The sequence below is a fragment of the Entelurus aequoreus genome, linkage group LG05, assembly GCF_033978785.1.
Source record: "Entelurus aequoreus isolate RoL-2023_Sb linkage group LG05, RoL_Eaeq_v1.1, whole genome shotgun sequence".
NCBI classification, from domain to species: domain Eukaryota; kingdom Metazoa; phylum Chordata; class Actinopteri; order Syngnathiformes; family Syngnathidae; genus Entelurus; species Entelurus aequoreus.
In genome coordinates, this window is record NC_084735.1 from 37,540,871 (window position 1) to 37,565,896 (window position 25,026).

Sequence of the window (25,026 nt, forward strand, 5' to 3'; positions counted from 1 at the left end):
TGGTATGATGTACTGTACATATTTAAGTTGGGAACAAGTTATTTCATAAGGTAGTATGTCAACTGCTGTTAGGAATCTCTGGGTACCTCACAATACGCAATGCATTGGCTCGCGATTGGGAGTGCAACAGCATCGACAACAAAATTTGTTGACAACAAACACATTTGTCGAAAAAGTCTGTGACATCTTCACACGTGTTTTTCTGTAGCAACTCGAGTCAGCGCAGTCACTCAAACAACATCACGGGTGAAAATATGTAAAGAGTGGGAACATTTCCTTCTATAATTGTTAAAAACATGAATACCTTGCTCATTTTGCAAAGCAGACCTTGTTTTTATGACGCTTCATCTGTGATACGGGAGCATTTAAAGCGGGGGAATGTCGGACATTTGGAGGACGCGGTCTCAACTCAATAAGATTGTTAGCCTATTATCTTGCTAGCTAGTTACCAAGTATGAGACAAAATTGTGTGAAAAATAACTTTTAACTATCATTTTAGCCAAGGTCAAAATCCATTCAAGTACTTTTTAAAGGACCTTAAGTTTGAATGGACAAAAGTGTAATAGATATTTTTATTTTGTAACAGCCTAATAAGCAGCATAGTTACAGTATGAATAAATATTTATGAATTCATTACTAATCTTTGTTGTTCATAAGCACATATAAAATATCTCAAGCTGAACTCAAAAGTCAATGGTTAAATTAGAACCACCTAAATATGTGTACACTTTATGATCCGATTAGTCGATTTATTCTTTAAGCCAGTTGATGACCAGTTGAATATCAAAATAGTTGTTAGTTTCAGTCGGACTCACGATCACGATACTATCTCAATATGGCAATTTGGGATAGGAAACGAAGCATCGATTCACACGAAGTCAAACATATATTTCGATACCTTTGTTGCACGTGATGTCACGTCCGGTTTCAGACTCAGCCGGATTTCTGGGCTTGGTGGCCAAACAAACACTCAAGCAGCACTCAGAGCGGAAACATTTGGACTGCCTCTACGGTAGGTAATGTTGCAATTTTCTATGCCGACAAGCAAATATGCCTGATAGAAAACACTCCAATGTACAGTAAGGCTCTATTTTTCAAAAGGCACTAGCCCGATGCTAATTTACATTGGATTTGCCATAGACATGCTACTGAGTGGCATTAGCGATTTTACATGGCGATTTCAACACCTTCAAATTTGGTAATGAAGACTTAAACTAAGATTCACATTACAATCAAACAGCTGGTGTATAATAAGTACGATACTTACAGTACAAACACTTTTTAAGGCATAACAAAAGACTACAATCAGCCTTATGGCAAAGATTTCACCTGTTTGTAAAGAAACAGGTGAAATTGAAAATTAAAACGTTGTTAATGAATACAAGAGACATTAACATCTTTTTCCATTAAGAAACGACATACCCCAATCCAATTTTGCATAAACACACTACTGTCTAGCTAACTAAGCTATTCAATTGGGCACATTGAACCTACAGGCTGAGCTCTCTGACTACAGTGTGATCAATATATACTTGGAGGAATATGACACCGAGGTGTTTTTACGCTGAACAGAGTAGGACGCCACAACGCCTGCCGAAACGCTATTATCAGTGAAGCATAAAAAACACAAAACATGCAAAGTAGTGGGCTTTATAATAGTGGGCTTTATTATAGTGGCTCTATTTATTTTAGTTATTTAAAAAAATCGAAAGATATGTGTGTGTTTAAGTACTTTTTGACCACTATCAACAATACTGCAATAATAATGATAACCATGATCATTTTGGTCACAATAACCGTGGTATGAAATTTTCATATCGTTACATCCCTACTTTATATGTTTCATTTATTCTGTACATTCCATTTTGTGCAGTGTTCCATACAGTGTTCAATCTAATTAGTCAATACACAGTTGTATTTACCCTACAATCCCTTAAGGCTCTTGGCTTTTGCTACTTCCTACTTAAATGTAGCTCTTCACCGGTGAACTGAATCTAGCTTCTAACGTACTGGTCCAAAAACTTTCTGCTTTAAAACTAGAAACAATTTATATTGTCACCAGGTGGTAACCATAAGTCACCGCTGAGTCGGTTATGACCGAGATAGGCACCGTAGCGATTCAAATGGGAAAGGAACAAATCCCGAATGGCAATAATGCAATTACTAATATATTGCTCTTAATAACCTACGATACATCCATGTGTTAATAAGAGTGAAACAAACAAAAAAACACATCTCTTAGGGCGGGACAATTAATAAAAAAATGTATTTTGATTTTGATTATGGCTCTCACAATTATGAAAATATAATAATAATAATAATTAAAAAAAAGATTATTGGGCCGCGCAACAAGCATGCAAATTCCAGAGTTTGTGACGGTGAAACAGATGAGGAGTGAATGAGTGAAAAAAGAGCACGTCTACTAGAAAATTGGGATGTCACTATGGTTGCTGTTTCGTATTTGACACAGCACTAGTATGCCTTATCAATAATCACTAAACTCAACAAAAAAGTAAGGCTTATGATTTCTGTGTTCACCAAACTGTGGACGGAGTCACATAATTGGCCCATAAAACGAAAGCCGCTGATAAATGCAAAATAATATCAAGGAAGTTTACATAAATGTAAGTGAAATGCTGTCATTGTGCGGAGGACACTATTTGGTCAAATAATGTCTCTGGTAGCGCTCATTTATCCCCAACACACTCAAACGCCCGTCCTAAACTAAATGTTGAGACGGCCACTTAAAACAGTGACTAACCACGAAGCTGAAGTTAGCAAGAACAATCCATACACCCACAAAGCATCTCATCTGCTTGTGTTGTTGTGAATGACATCATAGATGTAACATTATTCTGCAAACAGTGGTCGCAACTTGAGAGGCGCTGTTTTTTTTTCAACAGCCTCAAGTGAGTTTCCTCTTTACTTGTCAAACTGAGAACAACAGCACAGGACACTTCCCCCCCTTTACAATAATAGTATGGTGCGCCACATCTGGACTGACTGCCCTAACAAAATAAAAGTTTCAAAAAAGTACCTTGCACAAGAATAATGTACTTAAAGCACTTATTGATACATTTACATTATGATTATGTTTTGACCTAAAATACTGGTCAATATTGTCCAAAGATGTATTTTACCAATAATTGTGAGAATTTTGGCAATTAATTAACAAACATTTTATTGTTATTGCTATTATTATTATTATTATGTTACTTGTTGTGGTTTATTCGTTACTAATGTATATATTTTTTTTAATTTAAAGTGGAGTTTTGGTGGTACAATAAATATTTATGTTTTCAAATTAATGAATGATTGTGTAATTAATCTTGATTACAAAATCAATCAAAATGACTATTATTTTTGCCATAACTGTCCAGCCCTAGCTCATTGGCTGCTTGACTTAAGCCAGTAGCCGTTTGCTAATGTTTGCAGCATTATCAGTAACAACTACTGGCTCCTTACCAGCAAGTCTCCACTTTTCTGCTGCTCTCTTAGGTACTTCTCAAATGTGTGCACTCATGTGAGTTTTGTGTATTACCCTGGTTTGCAGTACATACAAGTTAATTTCCCAGTCATTGGTAATCAACTGTACAGTGATTGGCATCCAAGGCAATTTCAGATGCCACAAGTAAACTCCACTATCTCCACAGATTCAAGTGCAATTTCCAGCGTTTTTACAGGCCATATTTTACAAAAAAATGTAACCATACACAGCGACAGCACGTTGATAATCCAACATAAGACTAATAATTGCAATATTTCGACAATCTCTCGCTGTGAATACTTACAGATCACACACACACTTCTGTCACCATTAAAACATTTGTTCCGAAAGCTGCATGACTTGCTTGATTCAGAGTTGTGCTTTGTGTAAATGATGTCATCCAATTGGAGCAAAAGAAACATCATCGCAACCTGCAGTGTCAGAGTCATAAAAAAATGAGAACAGACCAAGAGGTCATGACACCCCCCTTCTTTTATCTTACACAGCCTTTTACGACAAAAAGGGTCTCTAAAGGCTGTGTGCCACTGTGTAAGATCTGTGTTGAGAAAAAGCACAAATCAAAAAAATCTTACACAAAAAGAGGCTGTATATCAATGTCGCTCTTGGGTAAACTCCCGATGAACACATATCTGCCCTCACACAACAGCTTGGTGTTTAATCTTACACGGAAGCGCTTATCAAAGTGTGCAGCTTCTCCCAATTTAGGCCTGTAACTAGGTTCACAGGTGTGTGTGTGCGATACCAAACAGAATAGACATGGAATTAAAGCGTAAATGATTCATATCTTGACTGTCAATCTTTGCTGATCTTTGTGGCCAAATAACACCTCAAAGAGGCTGTTTGTTATGCTCCTAAATCAATAATGAGAATTTCACCAAAGTCAAAGACAACAGACACATTGACCTTTCCTAAAAACATGCATCAGTATGATGGATATTCACTGTTTACAAAATATTACACGTCTGCCCTGACAAGAGATGTTCTAGCTTGACAACGTGTTATATTGCATATGCATAAATCAAGTTCAGTATTATCGTTTAAACATAGCAACATGCAATATTATTGGTGGAAATACTTGTTGTTTTTGTCAATGTTCACATTTAATTTGAAGGCATTGTCTTTTGAACAAAACAGATTTAAGGCCACTATTTCGAGTTTAAGAAACACACATTTTTTGCTATTTTGTGACATCTTAATAAAGAGAAAATTATGTAGACATGAATTAACAGCAGTAATAGTCATTAGCTGCTACCATCCACTAAATGTACATAGAAGACACAGACCCAGCATGAACTAATCACACTTTCTGCCATAATTAACTGCAAGAAAGCGCCCCTGCTAACACAAGGGCGCATCAGAGTTCAGATCATTGATTTCACTTTCCTTCTAAATCCTCTGTGATGAAGAAGGTAGAGATTTCTTCAGGACAACTGCTCATCTGGTCCCGGTATTGTACTTTATATTTAACAACAATTCCAAGCCAGGATACAAGTTCACCTGGGGGTCATTAAATGAAGGACACATGGTGGATCAGACTCGTATCATGCTTTATTTTACAGTCCTCCAGATATTGCACGAGTCCACGACACTTAAAAAAAACTCACCACACCGTAGTTCAGAGCAAATTAAATTTTCTGGGGGTGGGTTTAACTTTTCTTACACTTTTCCAAAAAAGGGCTATTCTTTCCTTAACATTAAAAAGGTACATGTTTTCGAATTTGGCTTTTTCGGTAATGAGCCTGAGCTGCATACTGAATTCCTACAAGGTACACAATACCACAGAGGGACAGGAAGTATACATGTGGTGGTGTGATGCACCTCCATTAGCACCAAGTATGCCTAAGATGAAAATTACATTTAAGATATTCGTCAGAATCGGCACAGACAGACGAAAACAGTCTTTGGCTAACAGGAGTCATGGCTAGCAATAGTGCCAATGACAATTTGTATGGTGTAGAACTTTCATTCTACAGCTTGTTGTAATGGGATATATTATCAAGTATTACACAAATTTGATAAATGATGATACAATACAGGATATCCACCTACAGTATATTAGATTAGTTATAGCATCTTTACTGCACAAAATGTATCAATTGTGTTGGCGAATTTACTGGAGTATTTATAAATTTGAAAATGACCTGCTAGTACTTTATGTTACATTCACTCAACCCATTCAACACAAAAGCTAAGCAGTCCTTTACTGCAGTGGTCCCCAACCACCGGGCCGCGGACCGGTTGGTACCGGGCCGCGCAAGAAATTTAATTTAAAAAAAAAAAAATAATAATAATAATAATAAGATTTTTTTTTTTTTTTTTTATTAAATCAACATAAAAAAACACAATATATACATTATATATCAATATAGCTCAATACAGTCTGCAGGGATACAGTCCGTAAGCACACATGATTGTATTTCTTTATGAAAAAAAAAAAAATAAAAAAAAAATAAAAAAAAATCCCCCCCCGGTCCGTGGGACAAATTTTCAAGCGTTGACCACTGCTTTACTGTACCGAAAATTAACCGACTCCCAAGCTTAAAACCGACATACGTACATAACCGTGATTATGGCGCACCGTTACATCCCTTTAGAGGTGTTACGAATTGCTACCAAATGAGGTGTTCATTATTTTAACGTCGCATTGTTACTTAGTGTAATAACTTAAGCAGGGCTGGGGAATTTATCCAAAAAAATTATATACCGACATTCAGAGCTTCTAACTGAAGTAAAACTGCTGTGTCAGTTAATCGTCAGTGTCTGTCTGTGCCCATCTATTCTATTTTTTTATTTATTCTATTCCCTTGATAATGTATTCCGATTAACCTGTGCTATTAATAACTTACTCCATTTATATCCTATTATGTGTGTATGGTATTCATTAGGCTAAATCTGGGTACTAAATTGCATGCCATCTCATGTGTCCCGTGTGTTGGTATAACAAAGTTCCTTGAATCATTGAAAAATTTTTTTCACCCTTGTAATTATCTCTCTACTAATACACTGTCCCCTTGTAATACACTACTGGTTGTGCAGTTACACGACAGGCAGCCAGGTGTCGCAGAGTGTTACAGCTGCCAGAAAACCAAATAGCTCCCATCCAGTCCGGTACACAGAAGCGTCATGGACGTAAACTGAAACGCAACCCAAAAGGAATCGTGTGTCAGTTGTTTGGACACACTTTGGCTCAGTGATGGACAAGTTACTTGGAAAATGTAGTAAGTTAAGCTACAAGTTACTTTCGATTAATTGTAGCAAGCTACACTACAAGCTACACGGCAAAAGTCGTTTGCTACATCAAAGTTTCTTTTAAACGCATTTATATCTACGGGCCCACATGTATAATATTAATGTTAATGTAACTGAAGGTGTACAAATGGAGCAAATAAGGGTCCATTACTAATAACTATCTGTCATTTAGCTGGGGACACCGTACAACTACCTCTAGGGGTCCCCACACCCCACTGTATGTATTGATTTATTCAGTTTGCCTTTTCTTTGGCCCACCTCTATAATGTTCTTAATTTGCTCTGCCTACAGTAAAAAACAGCATCTATAAATATATATATTGACAACAACTGGTAATGGTTATGTGCAGTAAAACTTTCATGAACACTTTCCCCCTTCACAATAATAGCGGTGCGCCACATCTGGTCTCACTGCACTTACAAATTAAAGGTTTCAAAAAGTACCTTACACAAGCATAATGAAATTAAAGCACTTATTGATAAATGTACACAATTATTATGCTTTGACCTAAAATACTGGTTAAAATTGCCCAAAGATGAATTGCACCAATAAATGTGAGAGATTTGCATTTGATTAACAAACGTTTTATAGAATTTTATTTGACACAAAAAGCACACACTCTATGGTGGTAAAACAAGTGCAAAAGGTACAAAATTTAACTAAAATCAATTAAAACATAAAAACAGAACTGTTATATTGCTATTGTGATTTAAATGTATTATTACTATTATTTTATTAGTTGTGGTGTATTTGTTACTAATTAATATCCAGTTTTTTTTACATTTAAAGTTAAGTTTTGGTGGTACAATAAATACTCGTGTTTTCAAATTAATGGGTAATTGTGTAATTAATTGTGATTACAATATCAATCAAAATAATTGTGATTATTATTTTTGCCATAATCGTCCAGCCCTACTGTGCATCAATTAAAATAAGGTGGAAGGCTTAGTTAACTAAAATCAATTAAAACATAAAAACAGAACTGTTATATTGCTATTGTGATTTAAATGTATTATTACTATTATTTTATTAGTTGTGGTGTATTTGTTACTAATTAATATCCAGTTTTTTTTATATTTAAAGTTAAGTTTTGGTGGTACAATAAATACTCGTGTTTTCAAATTAATGGGTAATTGTGTAATTAATTGTGATTACAATATCAATCAAAATAATTGTGATTATTATTTTTACCATAATCGTCCAGCCCTACTGTGCATCAATTAAAATAAGGTGGAAGGCTTAGTTAACTAAAATCAATTAAAACATAAAAACAGAACTGTTATATTGCTATTGTGATTTAAATGTATTATTACTATTATTTTATTAGTTGTGGTGTATTTGTTACTAATTAATATCCAGTTTTTTTTATATTTAAAGTTAAGTTTTGGTGGTACAATAAATACTCGTGTTTTCAAATTAATGGGTAATTGTGTAATTAATTGTGATTACAATATCAATCAAAATAATTGTGATTATTATTTTTTCCATAATCGTCCAGCCCTACTGTGCATCAATTAAAATAAGGTGGAAGGCTTAGTTAATCGTGATTTTGGTTTTTGCCATAAATGTCTTGCCCCAAACTGAGGAGCATCTGCAAGGTTAAATCTGTTATATTGTTTACGTTTCATCCTTAGCAGGAGTGAGCTTATTTTACACTTGTATGATGATTATGATGGCCTGGCACAGATCAATTTACAGATGAATGTAGTTTTTTTTTGTTTTTTTAAGTTTTTTATCTGAACAAATCATAGTTCAATCAGCTCCCTGAAGCAGATTCCATTTGAGTTGTGATAAAAAATATATACATAAAATAAATCAACGTATTTGTCATTTTACAAAAAAATAAATCTGCAATCTACTTTCACCAAAGGTAGAGTCTACTGGCTCTGCTAAAGCTCTATTTTTTTACAGTGAAAGATAATTTCAATGACGATTGTGTAACAATTAAATGTGCAATCAATCAAGCAGTCATAAATCCGCTGCCTAGTAAAGCTCTCAAAGTGCCACATCTTCAAGTGTTCATGCCCGCCTGAGCTGCAAACATCATCAGGGACAAACATATTTCCAACAAACCAATGGGGAAAATGAGAAATATGTTCCGAATTACCAGCATGTGTGTTGTGAAGCCCGAGGCAGTGCTTCCCCATATGTCTCGCTCATATCTCTATCCAAGTGTTTTCATAACCGGTTGGAGAAAAAATGAGCAGAAAAAAATATATATATGAAAAAAAAATAACATAAGAATTGTAAAGCTGAGACTACAGTATATTTATCCCGTATTTTTCTTTATGATTAATTCTGTAGCTCCTAACCACAAACCTCATGATCCAGAGTAATATCCTCTTTGCTGTACGGATACAAAGAAATTCAAATATGAATTGTGCTCGCATAATTAATGCACAGATCCAATTATGTCTTAAAACAAATGTAAATTAGGGATGATTTCCACTTTCCCTGTACGAAGGCTCATAATATGACTCAGCTTGTTCACAGTCCCAGCCCCTGCGGCCTCTCACAGCTCACCCATTCAAGGTGACCCACAACAGAGACGTTTGGCGAAGAGGGATTCATTGGACGGCTGCGCCAAGTCCTACGCGTCTATCGAATCAAAACATCTACACACAAATCAGGTTTGCAAGTTCGCTTTTTGCCTTCGCGTTTTGTGCCGAGCAACTTTGCAGAAGATATGACTGATCCAAATGTGTCGTGAACGTGTGATTGTTGAGCTAAGCCAGAAGAGCAGATAGCGGCCAGTGACTAATGACGAGGAAGCGCACACAGACAGCTGCCTCAGGTTTGTTCCATTCTGCGGCACGTTTCAACAGCACATTAGCAGCTGGGAAATATCTATTTATGAACATCTTGTGAGTCATCAGGAGCCCTTCGCAACACTGGTGTGTCAATCACAGGGTCAACCATTCATCTGAATTAGAAGATAGAGGTCAACATGAGTCCTTTACGTTTTTCTCTCATTTTAATAATGGCATTAATAGCACCATAAAATGCATATATTTTAGTCCTTCATGAAATCTTATGAGAAATGTTTTTGGGGGAGCAAACACTGAATACATAACCCGTATATAAAAGTTAGCTACACTTTATGTGTAGGCAGACCTTCAGTACAAATAAACAATATTTCGATCCTCTTCTAACCACAGGATAAACAAATACAAATATTGTATTAAAGAGTATATTTTGAAAAGAAAATACAGCAATACATATTGACATAAATACACATATATAGTCATATATATACACATACACTGTATATTAGGGCTGGGCGATATGGCCTTTTTTTAATGTCTTGATATTTTTAGGCCATATCGCGATACACGATATATATCTCGATATTTTGCCTTAGCCTTGAATTAATACTTGATACATATAATCACACCAGTATGATGATTCTATGTGTCTACATTAAAATATTCTTGTTCATACTGCATTAATATATGCTCATTTTAAACCTTCTTGCAGAGAAGGAAATCACAACTAAGTCAATTTACCAAAACTGTATTTATTAAACAGTTATTAAGCAGTGGCACAAACATTCATGTCATTTCCAAAACAGAAAGTGCAAGATTGTCACAGACATTTTAAAACAAGCTATTAGTGCACTTTTGTGCATGGTGTCAGTAAGATGACTTATCAAAACAACACTAAATTAAAGTGCACTTTTTGCAGAATTTTTGATAGATTGAAACTTTTATCAGTAGATTGCACAGTTCAGTACATATTCCGTACAATTTACCACTAAATGGTAACACGCGAATAAGTTTTTCAACTTTTTTAAGTCGGGGTCCACGTAATTACACGTATTCCACGACATTATCTCCTTCAGTTGACTCTTTTTTTCATACGGTGTTGATCTGGAAATGTTTGCCTCGGCATTTTGATGGTGTGGGCGTGGCACCGAACGGAGATGTTAACATGCGGAGTAAGCACTCTTCATTCTCTAGCAGGTGACTTTTTAAATGATGCTACATATTAGCAGTAATGCTACTTTTTGTAGAAACGCTTTTGCCCCACACTTGACAAATTACGGTTGTCTGTTCGACATATTCCCACTTGAAGCCAAACCACCGCCAGACGATGGACCCCCTGCTGTTTTTCTTGGGAATTAATTATTCCTTCATTTGTTACCAGATCCGCACCTTCTTTCTCTCGTATAACCACTAGCATCACAGCTAACGTTACCCATGTAAACGCCCTCTCTGCTGCGCGAGGGCGTATACGTATGTGACATATGACGTAACAGTATGTAACATATGTAAGAATGTGCGCTTGCTGTCTGTGAGAAGGAGAGACAAGACACAGTGGGAAGAGCCTGTCGTGTAATGCCAGCAGCTAAAAGCAACTGCGTGAGAACGTATACTCGAATATCACGATATAGTCATTTTCTATATCGCACAGAGACAAACCCGCGATATATCGCGTATATCGATATATCGCCCAGCCCTACTGTATATACATATATACTTATACACACATATATACATATATGTATATATGTGTGTATATGTATATAAAAGTTAAAGTTAAAAGTTAAAGTTAAAGTTAAAAGTTAAAGTTAAAGATAAAGTTAAAGTTAAAGTACCAATGATTGTCACACACACACTAAGTGTGGTGAAATTTGTCCTCTGCATTTGACCCATCCCCTTGATCACCCCCTGGGAAGTGAGGGGAGCAGTGGGCTGCAGCGGTGCCGCGCCCGGGAATCATTTTTGGTGATTTAACCCCCAATTCCAACCCTTGATGCTGAGTGCCAAGCAGGGAGGTAACAGGTCCCATTTTTATAGTCTTTGGTATGACTCGGCCGGGGTTTGAACTCACAACCTACCGATCTCAGGGCGGACATTCTAACCACTAGGCCACTGAGTTGTATGTATTGTGATATGGACAAATCTATACATACATATACAGTACATATATACTTATACATATACACATATACATACATATACATATGCTAAAACACTGCCGATTGCGGATGGACATTAGCCGCTAACTCACTAGCCATGTTTTAAAGCACCACTTCCTGTGGGCATTTCAGTGTTATAGCTTCCCCTCTATTGTTAGTTTTTAAGCCAAAATGCTTCCATTCTCCCTTTTCTGTCTACACACTCTGTCTGCTTGTAAATACTCCGTGAGTGTGCGCTGCCGAACATGCTCCTCTGCTTGTAAAACCAGCAAAAAAAAATATGGCTAACTGGTACTTTTCAAACAGAGTATAGTACCGTTTTTGATTCATTAGTACCGCGATACTATACTAGTAACGGTATACCGTACAACCCTAATACATATGCACACACATTTTGTATATATATATATATATATATATATATATATACACACTTGTGTGTGTATATATATATATATATATATATATATATATATATATATATATATACACACTTGTGTGTGTATATATATATATATATATATATATATATATATATATATATATATATATATATATATATATATATCCATCCATCCATCCATCCATTTTCTACCGCTTATTCCCTTCGGGGTCGCGGGGGGTGCTGGTGCCTATCTCAGCTACAATCGGGCGGAAGGCGGGGTACACCCTGGACAAGTCGCCACCTTATCGCAGGGCCAACACAGATAGACGGACAACATTCACACTCACATTCACACACTAAGGCCAATTTAGTGTTGCCAATCAACTTATCCCCAGGTGCATGTCTTTGGAGGTGGGAGGAAGCCGGAGTACCCGGAGGGAACCCACGCAGTCACGGGGAGAACATGCAAACTCCACAAAGAAAGATCCCGAGGCCGGGATTGAACTCACGACTACTCAGGACCTTCGTATTGTGAGGCAGACGCACTAACCCCTCTTCCACCGTGCTGCCTATATATATATATATATATATATATATATATATATATATATATATATATATATATATATATATATATATATATATATATATATATATATATATATAAGGGCTGTCAAAGTTAACGCGATATATATATATATATATATATATATATATTAGGGCTGTCACAGTTAACGCGATAATAATGCGTTAACTATAAATTTCAATAACAGCACAAATTTTTTTAGCGGCTGATTAACGCAAACACTTCCTTTTTCACCCTCGCGCCGTGGCTGCAGTTCATCTGCTACTAATAAGCCCCAAGTGAGCAGAAATGGAGAAAAGAAAGTCTACCTAATAATTGTCAAGTTATTCTCCCGACAAGAGAGGACTAGTTTTCGCCGTGAGAAGAGGCAACATCCCTGCAACAAATGCCTGCTGCAGGGATGGGTGGTGCTTCACTTCCGTGTCTAGATTACGATTAAGGTGCAGTGATAACATAAGCTTTGTTACTGTGACTGCTTTAGTAAGTAAGATGACATAAAAGCTCAACAGAAATGAAATACGGTGGGCAGGATGTCGAAAGGAGACTTTTTTATTATAAACAGGCAATCCGACATTAAAACATGTCAAGACATTTTCTCAAAACAATCACACACTTTTCTTGCTTCAAAATAAAAGCGCTACGCTATACATCCAATTTAACTACATTTAGGGTTTCTCCTTGATGTACGGCTTTATATTAGCCGCCACACCTGACAAAATAAAGTAATGTAATGTATTGTAGTGTCCAGAAGAAAACAAAGTCTGACTTTCTTTTTAGCTTTTATTGCCAATTTTATGATAACAACGGGCCCAATTTCAACAAGTATTTCAGGTCTGCCGCTGGCTTTACTCCTAGACACACAACACTTGTTTAATTCTCAGCCGACACGGTGTGTTCACAGACCATGGGAAAAATTACCATCATAACACACTAACATACACATTAACACCAGCAAGTACTTACAGTATGAATGGTTGTATATAGTTTATTATTTGCGCACTATTGACTAAAGATGCACCGAAAATGTGGCTGGAAAAAGACGTACTTTGATCACCGAAAACATGCTCCTAAGACCGATGTTGTGATGGCGTAAGCTATACGCACGGGGTTGTCTGGAGTGGAGGCAGAGTGTCCGCGGTGTGGACGTACATTAATTTATTCGGGATATACCTATGGACAGCGATCTTCACAATTTAAGATGACACTGGCGGATTTTAATGAGAGAAAGGCTCCCAGCAACGCGTAGCAAGTGTGAAGTCAGGTTCTATGCAGCGCTTTTTGTCACGGACATGGCGCGACAGTATCTAAAGAGAATCTCTAAACACGAGTACAGTCGCCAATAACACCAGAAATATATGCTAGATTTGTTGCCAGTCCTTTTTATTAAAGAAAAAGTGACTAAAAGGATAGGAGAAATCTCAACAACAACAAAAATTCTCAACAAAGTACATTCTACAATAAGCAGCAACAATTTAAAAATAGAACAAAACAATATTATGTAAGAAAAAATATATATGTAAATACTATACTTTATAATAACAGATGTTTTAAATGTGAATTTAAAATGTTTTGCCTTTTTAAAGACTATATGCATCATATTGACCACGCCTCTAACCTGCTACAGGTATTTTGGCTAATTAGAGGGAAAGCTGACATTAACAAAATAAAAATGTCTTACAATACGATCATGCTTTGTCACAGATGTTTTGTAATGTTATTCTGTGATTTTTGCACCTAAAGAAATGCTAGTACATCAGTTGAGGAATATGAGGCTCTGGGGGGGTGATTTATATTGTGTAAATTATATTATAACATCTTCTGGTCAAGTCTTCAATTACAGAATGATTAGCAGGCTCAATATTACATTTTATTAATTAATAGAGAAGGTATATATATATATATATATATATATATATATATATATATATATATATATATATATATATATATATATATATATATATATATATATATATATATATATATTAAGGCTGAAACGACGCGTCGTCTTAGTCGACGTCACCGGTTACGTAAATACGTCGACGCCGTTTTTGTGTCGACGCGTCGCATATTTACGTCACACTACCGTCATGGCGGAGCGCAAAGCAGACTGTGCGAGCGAGGGGGAAAAAAATCACGCCAAAAGTGATCAAAAGTGTGGGAGTATTTCAATACACGGCCTAATAATGTTGTTGTATGCACACTGTGTCGAGCGGAAATGGCCTATCATAGCAGCACAACGGCTATGAACGAACATTTGAAAAGAAAACCATCAACTAGTCAATCGTCCGCGCGGGTATACGTTGTCATCATTACACAAAAACATGAATGTGTCATTTGTATCTGCTAGGGGTGTAACGGTACGTGTTTTGTATTGAACCGTTTCGGTACGGGGCTTTCGGTTCGGTACGGGGGTGTACCGAACGAGTTTCTAAGCTAAAGCTAACTTTAGCTGCTAAAGTGTTTACAAGCTGCTTCGCTCCTTCTGCGGCTGCCTCTGTCTCAGCATGCAGCATTGTCCCACCCACACAACCATCTGATTGGTGCACACAAAGCGTTATCAGCCAATCAGCAGTGCGTATTCAGAGCGCATGTAGTCAGCGCTTCAGCGTGGAGCAGATAGGTGTTTAGCAGGTGAGCATCGGGCAGCGGACTCTCCCCAAATGATAATAAACACCTCCCAGTCAACTACTAGTAACATCACTATGAGCCCGTTGACCTTCTAGGAATATAAACTGGAGCTCAGCTCACTCGCAGTCCTGGGTTGAGGTGAAGGCTACCGGTAATTAGCTCTCAGTTCCAGCCACATCGACCCCTTCTGAGCGCCTATTTTCAGCTGCTGGGAATATTGTAAACAAGAAAAGAAGCAGAGCATGTAGACATGCTAACCTTTCTTCATTACAACTGTTAGTCACTCACTGGAATGAGTAGAATTGGTTATTGTGTACTGTGTTGGACTGGATGTTTATTTTGCACATTTTAAAAGCAATACTTAATGTTTACAGTGCTCCAGAATATTTAGATTGGCACTTTTTTGTATTAGATGTTTATCTTTATTTTTGCACATTTTAGCAAATAAGCAATACTTTCACTTTTGTTGAAATGTTTACACTGTTGTTACAGAATATTTCGTTTTGCACTTTTTTGTATTGGATGTTTATCTTTATTTTTGCACATTTTAAAGCAAAATAAGCAATACTTTTACTTTTGAAATGCTTATACTATTGCAGAATATTAAGATTTGCACTGGATGTTTACTTTTATATTTGCACATTAAAAAGCAAATAAGCTACTTTTAATTTTGTTAAATGTTAAAAGTTTTAAATGTTTACATTGTTACAGAATATTTTGTCATGTTGTTGTCAATGTTGACTGAGTGGCCATACTTCTTTTTTTGTAAATAAAAGCCATGCCTTTTGAAGAAACAGGCCTACATTTATTTTTCCATCTTCGTTTTAAATAAAAAAATAATCGGTAAAAGGAAAAATAATCTATAGATGAATCGAAAAAATAATCTATAGATTAACCGATTAATCGAAAAAAATTATCTATAGATTAATCGATAGAAAAATAATCGTTAGCTGCAGCCTTAATATATATATATATATATATATATATACAAATATATGTATATATCCCTACTTAGTGGTTAGAGTGTCCGCCCTGAGGTCGGTAGGTTGTGAGTTCAAACCCCGGCCGAGTCATACCAAAGACTATAAAAATGGGACCCATTACCTCCCTGCTTGGCACTCAGCATCAAGGGTTGGAATTGGGGTTAAATCACCAAAAATGATTCCCGGGCGCGGCCACCGCTGCTGTTCACTGCTCCCCTCACCTCCCAGGGGGTGATTAAGGGTGATGGGTCAAATGCAGAGAATAATTTTGCCACACCTTGTGTGTGTGTGACAATCATTGGTAATTTAACTTGTAACTTCAACTTAAAATATATAGATATAGTATGTTCAATGCTGAACAATGTATATCCTAAATGCTATATTTCCCAGGACTGCAAGTAAATTTGGTCTTTTTTTTAATTACTGACTCTATAAAAGTCAGCAATATGACTGTGATAATGGTCATTAAAAACTATTAATTTGAAGCAGCCCAGTGGAATAGCAGTTTAAGACGTTAACCGTGTAATCACAATGTTCCCCTTTTTGAGTCCAGCTGAGCTTGTCATCATCTCGTTTTTTAGCATGTCACCTCATACAGGGAAAATTACACTTTTTTTTTGTTTTATATTTGTAGTAGTTTCAAAGGAAGTAAGATTAGCTAAAAGAATGAAAAATAATTACAAAATAAAAACTGACTTTAGTGCTGATAATACAATTTGACATAGGCTTGTCAAATATGGACTAATGTATGCAGAGAAATGGTTTTTTCTATATAATAATAATAATAATAATACCTGGGATTTATATAGCGCTTTTCTAAGTACCCAAAGTCGCTTTACATGTTAAAAACCCATCATTCATTTACACCTGGTGGTGGTAAGCTACTTTCGTAGCCACAGCTGCCCTGGGGTAGACTGACGGAAGCGTGGCTGCCAATTTGCGCCTACGGCCCCTCCGACCACCACCTATCATTCATTCAACATTCATTCACCGGTGTGAGCGGCACCGGGGGCAAGGGTGAAGTGTCCTGCCCAAGAACACAACGGCATGGTAAGAGGCGGGGAGCGAACCTGCAACCCTCAGGTTTCTGACACGGGCGCTCTACCCACTACGCCATGCCGCCCCAAATATGTATTAGATGTTAAATGTTAAAAGTTTTAAATGTTTACATTGTTACAGAATATTTTGTCATGTTGTTGTCAATGTTGACTGAGTGGCCATACTTCTTTTTTTTGTAAATAAAAGCCATGCCTTTTGAAGAAACAGGCCTACATTTATTTTTCCATCTTCGTTTTATATGTGGTACAAATTATACAGGAAGTGAAGCGCAGGTTTAATTGGACTCAAACGCATTAGCTTTACTGCATGGAGGAGCTCTAAAAACATAGTGATATGAATCCCAGACCAGTAGCTGTCGATGTCATGACTTTAAGCGCTTAAAGACTGAGTAAGAATTGTATTTATTGATTGATTGATTGATTGATTGATTGATTGATTGATTGATTGATTGATTGATTGATTGATTTGACAGGGACAGTACAATCAAACATTGTTACCCATAGCTAACCAATGTCAAAGTACAGACTTCTAGCCACAGGCTAATTTGCAAACCTCGTCTCTGGTCAAGCTTTTAAAGAAAAGTTGAGAAAAGTGAAAAACACACACAAAAGGATTAAGACAAGTACAAAATAAAAATACATTAAAGATAATTGGCCCTATTTGTCCATACTACATCCAGTTCTAGTGCTCACAATTCTGATTTTCCTTAAGCCACGTTTTCAGTTTTGTGGAGAAAAGTTTAATGTTCTACTGTGACTTTAACTCTAGTGGCAAAAAGTTCTACAGATGTGAGGCCTTCACTGAGAACACAGACTCACCAAGAGTCGTCCGGCATCTTTTCACTCGACAGCTCCCACTGACTGCAAGTGGAGTCCGCACACCTTCACCCATGTATCTTTCTATTTCTTTACACATTACACCAGGGGATAATCCATTAAAAAACTTAAAAATAGCTTTTAAAAATGAGAAATGTATAAAATTATCAAACTCATCATGTTATATTTCTGGGTAATATGGCAGTGATGATGCTTCATAGGTTTTTGGTCAAACATGATTGTTTATATAACAACAGAGGCTTCCTTACACATTTTGTGGCCTGTCCCCAGACGATGGCACAATAAGACATATGGGATAAAATAATTGCATGCATGTAAACTTGTGCAGCTTGAACAGATAAACAAGGTCTAATACGCCTGAAACTAGGACTGGGCGATATGGCCTTTTTTTTAAAATCTCGATATTTTTAGGCCATGTCACGATACACGATATATATCTCAATATTTTGCCTTAGCCCTGAATGAACACTTGATGCATATAATCACAGCATTATGATGATTCTATGTGTCTACATTAAAACATTCTTGTTCATACTGCATTATTATTTGCTCATTTTAAACTTTCATGCAGAGAAGGTAATCACAACTAAGCCAATTGACCAAAACTGTATTTATTATACAGTTATTAAGCAGTGGCACAAACATTCATGTCATTTCAAAACAGAAAGTGCAAGATTGTCAGAGACATTTTAAAACAAGCTATGAGTGCACTTTTGTGCATGATGTCACTAAGATGACATATCAAAACAACACTAAATTAAAGTGCACTTTTTGTACAGAATGCAACTACAATAGTTTAAAACAAATAAAGTGCACTTTTGTGCATGATGTCACACAAGATATTTCAATAACTGTCAAATAAAAATGAGCTGCATAATAGGAAGTCAAATAGTGTATGTCCTTCGCTATGTGGTAGGTTCCTGCGGACGTTATCTCCTTCTGTTGTTGACTTTTTTTTCATACGGTGTTGATGTGGAAATGGTTGCTTCGGCATTTTGTTGGTGTGGCACCGAACTAAGATGTTGACATGCGAAGTAAGCACTCTTCATTCTCTAGCAGGTCACTTTTCAAATGATGCTACAAATTAGCAGTAATGCTACTTTTTGTAGCAACGCTTTTGCCCCACACTTGACAAATTACGGTTGTCTGTTCGACATATTCCCATTTGAAGCCAAACCACCGCCAGACGATGGACCCCCTGCTGTTTTTCTTGGGAATTAATTCCTAATTCCTTCATTTGTTACCAGATTCGCACCTTCTTTTTCTCGTATTACCACTCGCACCACAGCTAACGTTACTCATGCCGCTACCTCTCTGCTCCGCGAGGGCGTATACGTAAATGACGTGCGCTTGTTTTATGTCTCTGTGAGAAGGAGAGGCAACAAAGAGTGAGAAGAGCCTGTAGTGTAATGCCTGCAGCTAAAAGCAACTGCGTGAGAACGTATACTCGAATATCACGATATAGTCATTTTCTATTTCGCACAGAGACAAACCCGCGAGAGTATACCGATATATCGCCCAGCCCTACATAAAACAATTTATATTTCTTTCTTAGTCAATTTTTTAATATGGCCATCAAATTTTAGCTTAGGTTCCAAAATGACACCCAGATATTTAAATTCCTTTACCTGCTCTATTTTATTTTGATTAACGTTGACCTGAATTTCATTTAATGATTGTTTCTTTAAAGAGAAACACATTGAGACTGTTTTCTTATAGTTTAGGGTTAAACAGATATTTTGAAGCCATGTTAATACTTCAGCTAACTGTCTGTTTAATACCTCTGAAGCCTGTTGCGGGGGTGTCGGCTGCCACATAAATGATTGTATCATCTGCATACATTTGGCAAATGGTATTTTTACAAATATCGGGGTGGTCATTTATATATATACTGAAAAGCAGCGGACCCCAAATAGATCCTTGTGGGACACCCAAATTACAATTTACACCATTTATTTGGACACATTGTTGTCGCAATTCAAGATATGATTTAAACCAGTTTATGTTTTGATACATGAAATTGTTTTAATTTGGTCATCAAAACTAGGTGATTTACAGTGTTAAAAGCTTTTTAAAATCTAAAAATACTACTCCAACATATTTACCCTGATCCAAACTGCATTTTATTATTTCGGTGAACTAGCACACCGCCATTTCAGAAGAATGTTTGAGCCAGAATCCAAATTGTTTATAATTTAGTAAATCATTTTCCTCTAAGTAGGTCATCAATTGTTCTGCAATAGTAATGCTATCATTTTCCGAAACCCAAACAAACTAAAAACACTACTGTGGTGTAGACAAACGACATTGCTTTTATCTGTTTGCGGTTGAACAAAAACATACTAAATTCCATGAGGATGTGGTCATTTAGTCGTCCATGTTAAGTGCGTATTTATTGCAGGACCAGCTATTACAGTAAGTCACCTGGAGGTATACTAAATGAGCCCAAGGTCCTTAGGTTAAATCCCATGAAGAGCTTACCAGAATAATTAAAAAGTGTGCATGGAATTTAACTGTTTCCTGGAATTCCACAACAGCTGCTCCAGATGCCCACTTTCAGGCACAGAAACAACTCTAATGGTGACAAAGTTCTAACAACATCGGGTCCGGGACTATGATACTGTTCAATATTTCACAGGAGAATGAGAGCACCTTGTCTCTTCAGACCGACTCTAAATCCGGACGGTTTTACAGTTTTGTGATACCATCAGTTGTAACTTACTGGTTATTTAGCTCGCAACAACTTCTCTGTCGTCTCGCTTCTCACTAATTGGAAACATATGGACCGACGTGCGATCTTATCAACTGCATCCTCAATAGCACATAAATTGAGCTTAAAGCCATGTAGCCACTAGTGTGGGAAAACGAGAGACCAAAAACTCAAAAACAGGAAGGGCATGGTCTAAATCTGGGAAAAATCATAATATTTTTATTTCCAATACCTGCCAGTTAAACACAGACTTTAACCTACCTATTCAACTTATCTTAATATTATTTGTGTGTATATATATATATATATATATATATATATATATATATATATATATATATATATATATATATATATGTACATATATATATATATATATATACATATATACATACATATATATATATATATATATATACTGTATATACATATATATGTATAAACACTGCCCCTCTATTTTATCCCGTTTTAATATCCCACTGGGTGCTCTTTTTTAGCCAAAGTAAACAGAATGTTTTCTCAGTGTGCACAATTCAATTTCCAGGGCTAAGTGGGAATTTACGTATATCACCACCTGCCGAGCAGAAATCCCTGCCATGTAGAATTTTAACTCGAAAACCCATCTAATCCGTCACTATACAGAAACCGTGCAAAAAAACGACTCACGTGTTTAATTATTTATCTGCTGACAAATTTTTTCAAACGGCAAGAAGAATCCACAATAGTGCAGCACTTTCTCATGAACGAGTGTGTTCATTCATCTAAATTATTGTGAGTAAAAAGTACCTTATATATTCAAACATGTGTTTAATTATGAATGGTAGTGATAAAAAATAAAAGATCTGGGGTCTCATCTATAAATTCTGACTAAACGTGTCCGTACAAAATGAATGAACCTCCTTTCACTACAATGAATACATGTGTTTTTATTAGAGCTGTCAAGAATTACAAGTGAACTCATGTGATTAATCACAAAAAAATATCGCATTAATCATGCATAATTACTGATTAATCACGCAATTTATTTTGATGCTCCTTTACATTACATGTAAAGGAGCATCAAAATACCAACCCATACCTGAAAGGCGGTGTGGGTTGGTATACAGTCAGTGATCAGGTTAATGCATACCAATTAGCGCATTAATCATATATAAACGCAGATTAATCACGCAATTTACGTCAGTGCAAAGAAAAGGAGACTCTGGCTGGTGCGCTCACTGGCAAATTCCGCTTTAGAATAAACACTGTACTTTAGATAAAACTTAACAAGTTTTGGAAGAAACGTGAGATTATTCAAATTTTTTAAAAAATTATTTAATTGATGGCACTAGTTTTTAGATCCCAAACACTGAATGCAACTTTTCGGCTCTGTTTTGTGCGTACACAAGCTTTATAAATGAGAACCCCGGTACCCAGCTATATTTGTAATATAACAGTGTGATAGTTTGAAGGAAGTGGTTTAAACCTTGTGTGATGACACATGGGTCAAATAGAGGTGAGACAGTGCACGTTCTATGGTTGTGGTGTGCACACGCGTGTGTGTGTGTGTGTGTGTGTGTGTGTGTGTGTGTGTGTGTGTGTGTGTGTGTGTGTGTGTGTGTGTGTGTGTGTGTGTGTGTGTGTGTGTGTGTAAGTGTGTGTGTGTGTGTGTGTGTGTGTGTGTGTGTTTTTACTGCATGTGCGGCCAGAGCCAAGAGGGGGGCGTGTCTGTCCCATTCATCCAGAGAAATGAACACGCACACATCTAATATTTGCGCCGGAGTTGTGTTTTATCACCAGGATTATCGCTGAAAGGACCATCATGCATTCTCCTCTTTTTTATAACCTTGAGCACAAAGACCCTAGAGGGGTTTCCCATAAGACCTTGGGGCAGCCGTTAAAAACACACACACACACGCACTCACACACACACACACACACACACCCACACACACAAGGGATCTCCGACATTGAAAAATTACAAAACTAAAATACTCACCGTCTTTGAGTCTAATTCGTGGTGTTGTTGAGCTAAGACTTTATCTACGCTGGCAGCATCTGTAAATGTAACAAATCCAAATCCTCTGCAAAGCAAGCACACAAAAAACAACAGTGTTAAAATGCATGCGTACAAAAGGAAAATAAACAGCTTGTTTATTACTTTGACCAAAACAACAACATGGACTCTGGTCAGATTGCTAGTCGTTTTGACCTTAGTTTTATTATCAAAGTACAAAAGAAAAATACTGGAGGTGACGTCGTCTCAACTACAAGAAAATAACACAACTTACAAAAGACTTGATGCAGTGGAAGTCAGCAATCAATAATTGAACAACTTCAGTTCAGTGTTCAGTGTTCAGTTTATTTTGAACATACATACTTTACAATAGTATCCCAAATTCTACAATATTAAGCAATACATTACACTAACTGTCACCAATATGTAATTACTCTATCCATATGCAGGAATTCATTATGAAATGTACTTGTATAATTTAGTCAAAATTTTTAGACAAGTATTTATATAATCCACACTATTCCAACATGCTCTTTTTCTATTCATAATTACACATTTATTACTTGGAATCTTATTTTCTCCTAATTTTATATTTTGTCCTTTTTCGAAAAACACTACCGCATATTTAGTTTCATTTTAAGTCCTATTTGCATATTGATTTTTGTCAACACATTACTCTCTCTTTCACAGGAAGAGAACAAAATGTAAAAGTCATGGTGTGCAGTGGAGACGATTTGAAAATTTCATAAAACGGTTTTTGTGACCAAATTTATCACGGTTATCATTATTATTGAGGTATTGTTCAATGTGCCCAAAAAGTACTGAAATTTGAAATACACAGAAATTTTTTGACCAAGTTATTAAAAAAAATAAAAAATAAACTAAAATAAATAGACACACTGTTAGAAACCCCACTATTGTGCATGTTTTGTGTTTCTTATGCTTCACTTTAGTATTTGTTTTAATGGCTAATCTTTTATTGTTTTAAATATTGGTTTGTACGGTAGCACTGAAAGATGTATTTAAATGAAAAGTGCATAACAAATAAAATCAATTATTCTCTAATATTTCTAGCGGGCCTTGTTTGGTGTCCCACACTGTTCAGAGGTCCTTAAACCCCCGTCAAATCACATCTCTCTCGCAATTCTCAATCATTCAGGCTAAGAGAGCACAGTCTGTAGGTTCAATGTGCACAATTGAATAGCTTTGTTGCTCAGAGAGCAATGTGTTAATCCATCCCATCCATCCATCCATTTTCTACCGCTTGTCCCTTTTGTGGTCGCGGGGGGTGCTGGAGCCTATCTCAGCTGCATTCGGGCAGAAGGCGAAGACACCCTGGACAAGTCGCCACCTCATCGCAGGGCCAACACAGATAGACAGACAACATCCACACTCACATTCACACACTAGGGCCAATATAGTGTTGCCAATCAACCTATCTCCAGGTGCATGTCTTTGGAGGTGGGAGTTAATATACGTTTAAATTGGGGTATATTGTTTCTTGATAGGGAAAGACGTTAACATGTCATTTTTTCATGTCAGCATTTAAGCTAGCGAGCTGGCGCCATTCAGTCCTTGAGTTTATCAAAATTAAGTTATCAGAGTTGGGGTTTTTTCGATAATTTTCATTTCTAACAATAATACTGACTGTCGGAAGTTTTACCCCGGTTATCATTATTACAATTTATTGTTTCATCCCTACTCAGTATCTAATAGATACTAAGTAGGGATGTAACAATAAATTGCATAGATACTATCTATGCTTTTTTATTGAATAAGGCTGGAAAATAACTCATAGAACCAAATAAAGTTGGAGCATACTGTAATAGTCCAATCAAAGCTGAGAGCTTTAAAGTTCCTGTTTCCAGAGTGTCACTGAATGCATCACGCTGCTCTGTAATTCTAGCCATACATCCATCCATCCATCCATTTTCTACCGCTTGTCCAGTTCGGGGTCGCGGGGGTGCTGGAGCCTATCTCAGCTGCATTCTAGCCATACAATCAAGAGTAAAATGTAGTAATGCAACAATACACAAAATTACCCGGTTAGGTTTGGTTTAATACTTGAGTGTCATGATTCGATATTTTTGCTGAAATTTTTCGTGCCTTCTTGTCCTGAAAACACGGTGTTCTCTGGAGCCCCCCAGGAATTTGTGCAACTG

General features: G+C 36.5%; 1 protein-coding gene across 7 annotated transcripts in view; it reads right to left on the reverse strand.

Moving 5' to 3' along the window:
* msi2b (musashi RNA-binding protein 2b) overlaps positions 1 to 25,026 on the reverse strand; it is a 699,967-nt gene that overhangs the window by 668,191 nt on the left and 6,750 nt on the right. For all 7 annotated transcript variants that reach the window (XM_062048056.1, XM_062048052.1, XM_062048055.1 and 4 more), the window contains one exon: positions 22,847 to 22,931. In XM_062048056.1, coding sequence (XP_061904040.1) covers positions 22,847 to 22,931 — 85 coding nt within the window. The remainder of the gene's footprint in view (positions 1 to 22,846; positions 22,932 to 25,026) is intronic.